Raw genomic sequence first — 10729 nt, 5'->3', positions numbered from 1 at the left:
TTGAGTTACAAAGGCCGTGGTTCCTATTGAGGCAAAAGTGTAAGTTGTGAAATATTATTTTATTGAGTTACTCTCCGGTTGTTATTGTTGAGACTTCGTGTACATTGTGGTTGAGCCGTGAGCTCCTTATTGTGAAATTATGTTATTGTTTGGCTTTTTCTGGCAAGTTGTGATATTGGGCACTTGAGGTGCGAATTGATACACTTTGTGATATTGATACGCATGCGGTGGTATAAGGTCTTGGTGTTGAAACGCATGCGGTGAGATAAGGTGGGCTTGATACGCGTGGTTAGTAGGGGAACTACTAGAAGCCGTGCGGTGTGATAAGGTGGGCTAAAACGCGGGGTGTTATTTCGGGAAAAATAATTTTCAAAACTAAATGTAAAGGCTCCCGTGGTGATATAAGGAAATATTGTGATTTACTTTTATAATTTGGGACTACGAGGCGGTACCTCGATAGTGGCCTTTGTTGATCTTTCTCTATTTGCTGTATTTGCCTTGGTTGTTTGTTTCCTTAACATATAAATCCTTGTTTCCTTCAGTGTTGTATTAACTGTCTTGATTCCGTGTTGTTAACTGTCCGTAAATTTCTTATTGTTTCATTTCCATTGTAATTATCATTATATCGTTATATCTTTCATCTTGTTTAATATTATCTATAATAGGGCCTTGACCTAACCTCGTCACTACTCTACCGAGGTTAGGCTTGGCACTTACTGGGTACCGCTGTGGTGTACTCATACTACGCTTCTGTACATCTCTTTGTACAGATCCAAGTACTTCCTATCAGTCCCGGCATTAGTGAGATGAGGTTGCTTCGGAGACTTAAAGGTACACCTGCCCGCGTCCTCAGGCCTCGGAGTCCCCTTCTATCCTATTTTTTCTTATTTCATTACACTATCTTAGACAGTGATGTATAAGATTGTTTAGTACTATTACTAGAGATTGTGACTTATATTTCACTAGGATTTGGGAGTTGTGCATTTTGAGTTACAGATTTTATTTATGCAGTTATCGAAGTTTTGAGATTTTAAGTTTTTATTTTAATTATTCTGTATGTTGATAGGCTTACCTAGTGTTAGAGACTAGGTGTTGTCACAACTTCCTACGAAGGGAATTTGGGATCGTAACAAGTTGGTATCAGAGCTCTAGGTTGATAGGTGTTATGAGTCACAAGCAGGTTTAGTAGAGTCTCGCGGATCGGTACGGAGACGTCTGTACTTATCTTCAGGAAGCTATGGAACTGTTAGAAAAAGATTCATTTCTTTGATTCTTTATCGTGCGAAATTGTTGACTTCGGGATTCTAAAGTTCTGTCTTACTATTCTCTCACAGATGGTGAGGACATGCACCGTCGGATCGGATTACCAGACACCCGCGCCCCCTGCTAGAGCCGCAAGAGGCCGAGGTCGGGGTAGAGGCCGAGAACATCAATGTGGTTCAACCAGAGCACCTGTATAAGCTGCTATACAGGAGCCACTAGTAGCTCCTGCAGGAGAGTAGGCACCTGAGACGCCTGTTACTGCCCCAACACTTCAGGAGACTCTCGCCTAGTTTATGAGCATGTTTGGCACTTTAGCTCAGGCAGGGTTGATCCCACTTGCTCCCACCACATCTTAGGCAGGGGGAGGAGCACAAACTCCTGCTGCCCGTACCCTAGAGAGGCGAGTCCAGGTTGAACAGGTCACAGAGGTCATACTAGTGCAGCAGGTCGCCCCAGTTCATCCCGAGGCTAGGGCAACAACTTCTGAGGGGGAGCAGCTCAGTCTCGAGAGGTACAAAAAGTACCACCCTCCTACTTTCAGCGGCTTGGCTTTAGAGGATGCCAGGGTTTATTCCCAGAGTCTCAGAGATGCATGGCGTGCAGAGTTTGAGCAATTGTGCCAGGGTCCTATGACCTTATCAGAGTATGCGCTCCTGTTCAGTGATTTGTCCAGGCATGCACCAGCTTTGGTTGCTACTATTAGAGAGCGAGTCCATCAATTTATCGAGGGGCTCAACCCTGGTATTAGATTTAGCATGGCCCGAGAGTTGGAGATGGATATCGCATACCAGCATGTAGTGGAGATCGCTAGGAGATTAGATTGGAGGGTATGTGGGGCCGGGAGAGAGAGGGCAGGGAGGCCAAGAGACCTCAAAATTCTGGCACATATAGTGTTGCTCGTGCCTCAGTTGCAGCCTGTCTTGGTAGAGGCTATGTGAGCCATCTCGTTCATTTAGCACTTCCAGCTTCCAGTGGTATTCTGACTACTCCCAAGTCCCCAGGCTCCCTATTATGGACCGCCATTGTCTAGTGCACCTCCTGCACGGGGTTTTTTTAGTGGTCAGTCCAGTCGATCAGGCCCAAGCCAGCCATAATAGCCACGTCCCCCGAGAGCTTATTTTGAGTGTGGTAAAACTCGTCATATAGTGAGGGATTGTCCCAGACTCAGGAGGGGTGAACCTCCACAGATTACTCAGGCTCCGCGTATTCCACCAAATCCTCAGGCTTCTCAGTCCATGGTTATCGCACCAATTGCCACTCCACATGCGCAACTCGCTAGAGGTAGGGGTCGGGAGGTAGAGGTCGCCCTAGAGGGGGAGGCCAAGCCAGATATTATGCTCTTCTTGCTAGGACAGAAGCAGTTGCATTTGACTCAATCATCACAGGTATTGTTCTGGTCTGCCATAGAGATGCATCAGTCTTATTTGATTCAGGCTCCACTTATTCCTATGTGTTTTCTTACTTTGCTCCATATTTGGCTGTATCCCAGGATTCCTTGAGTTCTCCCATCTATGTGTCCATACCTATGGGAGATTCCCTTATTGTTGACTGTGTGTATTGGTTGTGCTTAGTTGTCCTTAGTGGTTTTGAGACCAGAGCCGATTTATTGTTGCTCAGTATGGTTTAGATATGGGTAGAGGAGGAAGAGAGGAAGAGTTTGGCGTTGGTTGGAGGGCGTTTGGCCACTGGGGGACGCCGTCGCCGCCGTGGTGAGGGGCGGTCTACGGCAAAGGTAAAAGGGAGGAAATGAGAGGGGCTCTAGGGTTTGGGAGAGTGAAATGGAGCCAAAAATCTGATTATAGGGCCTTTTATATCTCAAATGAAATCAATTTTGGACCGTTGGATTAGAGTAAATAGGTGTCCAGGATTTGATCTTGATTTCACTTAATGAAACGACGTAGTTAATCATGAAACTACGCCTTTTTGGACCAGGTCTTGGCAGACCATTTATTGGACTGGGTATGGCCGAATTGGGCTCAAATTTTCCGCTAATTTTGACTCAATTTTAATTAAAATACACTAGCCCAATCCCCTTTCCCTCTAAAATACACTAGCCCAAACTAAAATATACAAATAAAAAGTAAACAATATTTTCGGTACTTTTTAATTAAGGAATTCACATATAAATGCCCAAATTAGTTCAAAGAAAAATAACTAAAACCATCCAAAAGTTAGTTTTTTGTCTGAGAATTAAACGCATGCAAAAATTAGGTATTCACACTAGAGAGATGTCTCTGCAAAGAGCATTTACTTAGTTTCCGATTCCATCACAACATTGAGAGGTTGTCAATTTCGTACATCAACATACAAATTAAAAATAAATTTCGTATAAATTTAATGCAAATTTGAATATCTACAATAATATACATACTAAAAAAAAATTTCATAAAGCTAAATATATAGTAAACAACTTATTTATAATTATCTACAACTTTCAAACATCATTTCTACCCAGTTAAATGCAATTACAACATCACACAACTTCAATACAATTTTCATATAAATTGTATACAATATGGCTTTTGTATGTATTTTATATATGATTTGTATATATTTTGCCAGTGGTGTGTTCTTCTTCCTTTCTGAAATTCTAATCAAAACTTCTTCTCTTAATGTAATTTTGATACATATCAACAACTTTATGTAAAAAGATAATATTTATAACTTAAATACAAATTTCATACAACGATTCATACATTATACAAGTATTTTTCAACTTTCATACAACATGGAAATGAAAAATATATATAATTACAACAGAATACAACTTAAATACAATTTACATACAACTTTAATACAATTTCGTAAGTATATTGTATGTCATGTGTTCTTCTTCGAGTTTCAATATGAACAAAATCAAGTCTTATCTTCACCAAACACCCTCAAAATTGAAATATAAACTCTAAAGAAGACTTTCAATTGTTTGCAACAACACCCAATCCAAATAAACAATAGTTTTTGAAAATCCAAATTCGAATTCAAAGCTTTGAAGCTTTTTAATGATTGTCGATGGTGGAGAATCAAATACTTTCACAATTTATTGATGAACAATTTCAATTTGAACACCAATTGATTAACATGAAAGGAAGTTGCTGAAAAAGAAAGAGGATAAAAAGCAGAAAAAAATGAAGGAAGAAAATTGGAGAAAGAACAGAGAAGGGGAGAAGAGAGAGAGAAAGAGAGACGGGGGAGAGAGATAACTAAATACTTATTCAATTCCTAATATAAAGAGATACTCATTAATACTAATTGTATATAATTGATAAATTGTATATGTCTATGTAATTAAGTTAAAACTTGATTAGCGAGGGTAATAAAGTTTTATATGTAGTATAAGAAGGTAAAAATCCCATTGAAAAATAGTTATTGCCATGGAATTTTATGTGAACTCTAGAGCTTTATAATGGAGTTTAACCTATGAAATTTAAAAATTCATTACAATGACTGTTTTTCAATTACATAGCTGTAAAGTGGTTAGCCCGTGCTATTACTACATGTGTTAATTGGTACAACAGAAAAATATTTATGATGAAATCTTAATTGTTATACATAAAAAAAAAAATACTTTATGTATAACAATACTGCCTAGATTTTGAACTATAGAACTTGGAGGTCAAATTTATTGGCAAGAAGTTAAACCAAACCAAAAAGATTTCAGTGAGTAGGATTTGGGAGGCCAAATTTATACATTGTCAAGAAGCAAGCCAACAAGATTTCAATGATTTTGTTGTACTTTTGTTTATAAACCTTGAGCAATCAGCAATTCAACATATAGTTGACCCAAAATTCAACTTTAAACTATTATTTTTGGCCAGTCAATTCAAATTATATTCCAAATAATATTTTAAATACAATATTGTCTATCCAGATAAGACTGCGTACATAGATCCTTGTGGTTCGGTCCTTTCTCGGACCCTCACGCATAGCGGAAACTTAGTGCACCAGACTATCTTTTTTATTGTCTTTCCAGATAATTGCTTTACAAAAATAAATGAGCACCCTGTTATAGCACTTTCGCACATATTGCAAACGGGTACTTCCGTAGAAGAATATTTTACCAATTAACTAGTCTCGATTGAGTGCCTTTCCCTGCTCAATAATTGATCCGATTTGGAAAACGAATTTCTGCAAAACTGAACAAAATAAATTGGAGGAAATGATACCAAAAATAGTAACTCCCGTAATTAACCATCAATCTTAATTAGTCATATTAGCTTTCTCTTTTAATATAGTTTAAAATTCATTATTTGCAAAATTCAAGAGTTACTAGTAAATCTTTTTATATAAACTTATGATAAGTGTCACATGTGACTCATTTACATTTTAACAATAAACAAACAACAACTCAGTAAAATTCCACTAATAAGGTATGAAGATGGTATTGTGTAAGCAAACTTTACCCCTACCCGAAAGAGTAGAGAGTAGAGACATTGTTTTCGAAAGACCCTCGACTCATTTACATTTTATTGGAGTGATAATAAGCAAATCAGGCTTTAAAAAATAATCTTGTTCCGACAAGTTGTGCATCTCATTCAGTTTTTCCTTTGCATAGACACTATGTCCTGAACTAATCCGGCTAAATTTGAATCTGAGGATCCACCTTCAGCAACACTTGCTCTTGCTAATTTTGTCATATCATTTGCCCTATGCAAGAACTCACTTCTCCTCAATTCCATCAAATCCCTCACCATTTTCTCAATGATTACTCTATCACAAGTATCTTTCATGTCCAACCCCAATTTCCACACCTCTTCAACATACCTGCTATTGATTTGCTGGTCAGCTAATTGAGGCCAACATATCATTGGCACTCCCTCAATAATGCTCTCCAAAGTCGAGTTCCAACCACTATGAGTCAAAAATCCCCCAATAGCAGTGTGTGCTAAGACCTCCTCTTGAGGAGCCCAGCTTACAATATAACCATTTTCAATTACACCCTCTTTCAATTCTTCTTCTATTTGAGCTTCTTTATCATTGTCTGTTATAGAGTCATGCCTAATGACCCATAAGAACCGCTGTCCACTATTCACAAGGCCGTGCCAGAACTCTGTCAGCACATTTTTCGTCACTGTTACCAAACTACCAAAACTTACATAAATTACAGAGTTAGCTGGTTGGTCGTCAAGCCACTTTAAGCAGCTCTTATCTTCTTCCCATATGCTGTTAGAATGGATGGATTGACTTATTGATTCTGATGCAATTTTGTTCTTCAAGTGCGCATGGAGTGGTCCAATGCTGTAAAGTTTTGGTAAGTGATTTCGAATTTGGTCCAATATAGGTCCTTCGACTTCCTCGAACGTGTTCAGTATGAGCCCTTTGGTTCTAAGAGTCTTCTGAGTTTCTGTGAGCACCATTTGGAAAATCGGTACATCTACGCTATCCACACGACAAAAACTTGGTAGATCGCGTCTTCGGAGAAGGCTCTCCATGCCCTTTATACTAGCAATTGGAACATCTAGTTCATTTCCTGCAATTTGAATGAAGTATCCAAAACCAATACAAATTTGCGAATAAGATGACATATGGAGTCTGGCGATACACCATGAAATTATGTTAATTAACTATTTGGCTCCTCGATCGAACTAATTTTACATGGTTGTTTATAGCTTATAATTAAACAAACCTCTTAAATCAATTGAAACCCCAAGTTTTAAGTTCAATATGATTACAAGAATACAAGACTCCGGCTATGATTTGAATTTTATGGATTCTAAATTCTAGGATAACGACTAGTGTTAGTGCTTATAACAACAACAACAACAACAACAACTCAGTATAATTCCACTAGTGGGGTCTTGGGAGGGTAGTATGTACGCAGACATTACCCCTACCCTGGGGTAGATAACTGTTTTCCAATATACCCCCGACTCTCTCCCTCCAAGAACTCCTCACCTTGCTCTTGGGATGATTCGAACTCACAACCTCTTGGTTGGAAGTGGAAGATGCTCACTACTAGGGCAACCCACTCTTGTCTCAGGTGCTGGTGCTCGAGTTATTAATTTAATTTTTGTGCATATGTAGTACATTCTTTTAATACATATACCAGTTCCCACTAAAGCTATTGAGTTCAGCTCTAGCTCCGCCCCTAACTCCAATAATTAGTTCATTGTCATCACAAGTTAGATTAAATGGATCGGAAAGCAATGATTTCATTGTCTGATCCATTTGACATAAAGCTTATATAAGCTTGACCAATGGATTAGAAAGAAAATCTTCTCCTTCTTTTTTCCTTTTATAAACTTTCTTTTGAAAAAAAAAAGAGCTTGGATTCATGACTTACCAGGGAAGGGTAGCTCTCCGTTTTGAATAAGTTGAGGCAAGCACAAATATATCCAAAATGAGGCAGCGCTTGCAGTCCGAAAATATAAGATAGGAATTCCAACATCTTCAGCTACTTCAAGTGCCACACTTAGAATTCCATCAGCTATAACACAAGTCACCGGCCCCTGCCTTGTAACTTCACTACTACCACTTGGACAACCGGCGGCAAGAATTATTTCTTTCAAAATTGGCTTCGCAGTGCTTCTCAAGGAATCAAAAATCACCATCACTTTATGAGTCTCTTGATAAGTCTGTGGAACTTTGTTCGAGAGGCCGTCGGGAATTGTCTCAAAACGGAAGCCAGGAAAGCGGTTGAAACGGGATTGAATGTCTGTATTACGGGAAAGTCGATTTTGAATAGAAAGTGTGTTGATGAAGGTGACATGAATACCCGAAAGGCAGAGTAGCTCGGCGAGCTTGAGCATTGGGTTCACATGTCCTTGCACTGGGAAAGGGAAGATGACTACGTGAGGTGGGAACTCTGTTTTCTCCATCACAATCAATATAATGCTTATGGCCTTTATAGCAATTCGCAGCTTTAGAAATCTTGGCTCTGGAATTTATGGTGTAGATGCTAGTACTTGGTGGATTAGTTGTTCTTTCTCTGAGGCATCTATTCACTGATAAACAAACTCTTCCAAATTAGATGCTGTAACGAAACACATGTGCCAACCTTGACAATACGACAGTGGACAACTGGTACTATCTTGCGCTACTATATTAGGTACACAATGTTATCACGAGGACATTTTATCCTTGGTATATTCATCATGTACTGCATCTCGCGTGATTAATATGGGAAAATGACATTGTCACTATAAGAAGGTAATAGTTTTTGAAAATGCAAATTCGAATTCAAAGCTTCGAAACTTTTTAATGGCTGTCAATGGTGGAGATGTTTACCCGTAAAACGGTACAGTTGAATTTGTTACGTGGTTTATAGACAAGCGAACTGATTTGATCCAAAATGATAAATAAATTAGATTAAAAATAAGACTTAGAGTTAAAATCAGAGGAAATGACACGTCTGGCTTCGGGAGCAAGGACAGAAGTAAGAGCAATATAAAACAGAAAGTAAAGTTGTATTATTTAGCTTGAGAGTAGGATGCAGCATAAATTTTGCCAAAGATTTCGTCCCTCTACAATGGTTGTTGAAGCTACTATTTATAGCTATACCTAGGAAAAACGTTCCTAGGATCAAGCCCTTATTTAAATGACAATAAAGGGAGCCATTGATGAATATGTAACGGCAGGCTATGAATGCCAAAATTCTCTGCAACGGCTGCCTATGTAATACTAGGGAATATTCTTCATTTAATGTCGCCTGATGACAAACATTTAACCCGCTCACGTTGATCATGCTTCCCTCGGGGTTAATGTGGTGCCAACTGCTGCTGCTGTTCCCAGTCTTGGTTCTCACTCGATTTCTCTTCCATCTATCTCCCGTTCTACGCGTCACGCTATCATTTGATCATTCAATACGAACCACTTTTACCCTATACAGATAATCCCCCTGCTTTCCGGCGACATATCTTTGTGTCATCGAGAAGTTGGTGAAGATTCCTTTCTTGGTGAAAAATTCTTCTGAAGCCTTCTAAACAGGTTCTGACGCTTGATAAGATGCACGTCTCCTCCCATTTAGTACTCCGAACACGTGTTGCCTTGCGATTCGACAACAATTTCTCCGGTTCTCGAGGTAATCATGGCCATGATTTCCGCCGTATGTATCTTTACTTATACTCATCATTTTATCTCTTTCACTTCCAAAGCCCTCATAAGTTCATTATCTTCTTTGCTCTTAACCTTCTTCTGCTTTCATCTCTTTCCAACTTCTTTTGCTCTTAGCCCATAAACTCTTTATTATCATGGCTTATTTCACTAAGTCCTCTAAAAACTCTGGTTTTCTCTTCGGTGGAGGCCCGAAGAGAAGCAAAGATAAAGAGGTTGATGTTGATGCTGATCCTCCTACGGTGAGCACCATCATACCTAAACACTTGAGCACTATTAATGACTTCCAAGAGAAGTTCCCTTCTACGAATCCTCGAACCTGACTTATTAGCAGGTATCCCTTTTTTATTCTCTCTTACAGTATTCCTACTAAAGGATGATTGCAACTGCCATGACCTTAACATCATTGCTCCTGACCTGGTAGAGCGGGTTACCTTCACCAAGAAGGATTTTACGTATGTCTATACGTTCCCCTTCACTTTGGGTCCGTTTTCTTTGAACGGGGGACTTGGCCCCGTGATCTTGGAATTATGCCACCGATACAAAGGTCTTCTTGGTGCAATTAGGCCCTTCTGTTTGGCGAACGGTGGATTGTCTGCGCCGACTATGCACGGAGACGGGGAAAACCATAAACCTGACACATATGATGAACCTCTATTCCCCCAAAATCTTTCGGGGAGGGGGATGGGTTAATAAATTTCAGCAAGCGTGGCCACCATGCTCTGCTTACCAGTATAGATGATGACAATGACCGTGGGTGGATGGAGGTGTTTGTTGTCATCGCTACTAGGGGTATCATACAGGCCATAACTCCAGCTTTTCCCGAATTGTGGAGTCGTTCACGTAAGTTTGTAATCTATCTCTTTCTCCATCAACGAGACAGTTCCGTGTCATTGCTAACCGTTTTGTTTCCATTATTTCATCTACTCAGTGGACACCACCAAGAGTTGAAGGCCTAGACCAATGGGTTCAGAAGATTCTGGATATTACCACGCCGGAGACTCGTTAATGGAAGGAGTTGGCGCTTAAATATGGGTGGAAGGCCAAGAACCACAGTAAATTGATTCTTTCTTCTTTTTTCCTTTGTAAGTACGTAAGAAAACTTGTTAACCATACCTTTTTTGTTTGATTCAGGACTCTCGCAGGTTCTGTTACCTTCCCTGAAGTTGAGGTTTTGGACGATCCTGCAGAGGCTGCGAGGTTGTTGCAAGAGGCTCTGACTCGGAGCGGTGCCCTCGAATCCGCCTACAGAGCTGATGCTTCTTCTCTGAGTCCCTATCTGGAGAACAAGCAACCAAAAAGGCAGTATTTTTCCTCAGCCGAGGATAAAAATAAGAAAATAAAGAAGACCACGCCCGAGCCGGCCGCATCCACCATGGTCATTTATGACGACGGGGAAGCTAGTGATGGAGAGGCT

At 39.7% G+C, this 10729-nt stretch overlaps 1 protein-coding gene across 1 annotated transcript; it reads right to left on the bottom strand.

Moving 5' to 3' along the window:
• Positions 1-5526: 5526 nt before the first annotated feature.
• LOC107816735 (7-deoxyloganetic acid glucosyl transferase-like) lies at positions 5527-8300 on the bottom strand. Its single transcript, XM_016642476.2, has 2 exons — positions 7544-8300; positions 5527-6730 (listed from the first exon to the last, which is right to left on the bottom strand). The coding sequence occupies exons 1-2, from the start codon at positions 8076-8078 to the stop codon at positions 5796-5798; spliced, it is 1470 nt and encodes a 489-aa protein (XP_016497962.1). The 5' UTR covers positions 8079-8300; the 3' UTR covers positions 5527-5795.
• Between the last annotated feature and the right edge of the window lie 2429 nt (positions 8301-10729).

This window comes from Nicotiana tabacum, chromosome 4 (assembly GCF_000715075.1).
Source record: "Nicotiana tabacum cultivar K326 chromosome 4, ASM71507v2, whole genome shotgun sequence".
Classification (NCBI taxonomy): Eukaryota; Viridiplantae; Streptophyta; class Magnoliopsida; order Solanales; family Solanaceae; genus Nicotiana; species Nicotiana tabacum.
The sequence above is the reverse complement of the archived record's forward strand: the minus strand, read 5'-3'. Positions and strand labels throughout refer to the sequence as shown.

Bases quoted from the DNA above. Each gene is read 5' to 3' on its own strand.
- LOC107816735 (XM_016642476.2), bottom strand. From the start codon at position 8,078: ATGGAGAAAACAGAGTTCCCACCTCACGTAGTCATCTTCCCTTTCCCA. The intron at 6,731-7,543 runs GTAAGTCATGAA...TTCAAATTGCAG, and splicing joins CGGAGAGCTACCCTTCCCTG to GAAATGAACTAGATGTTCCA.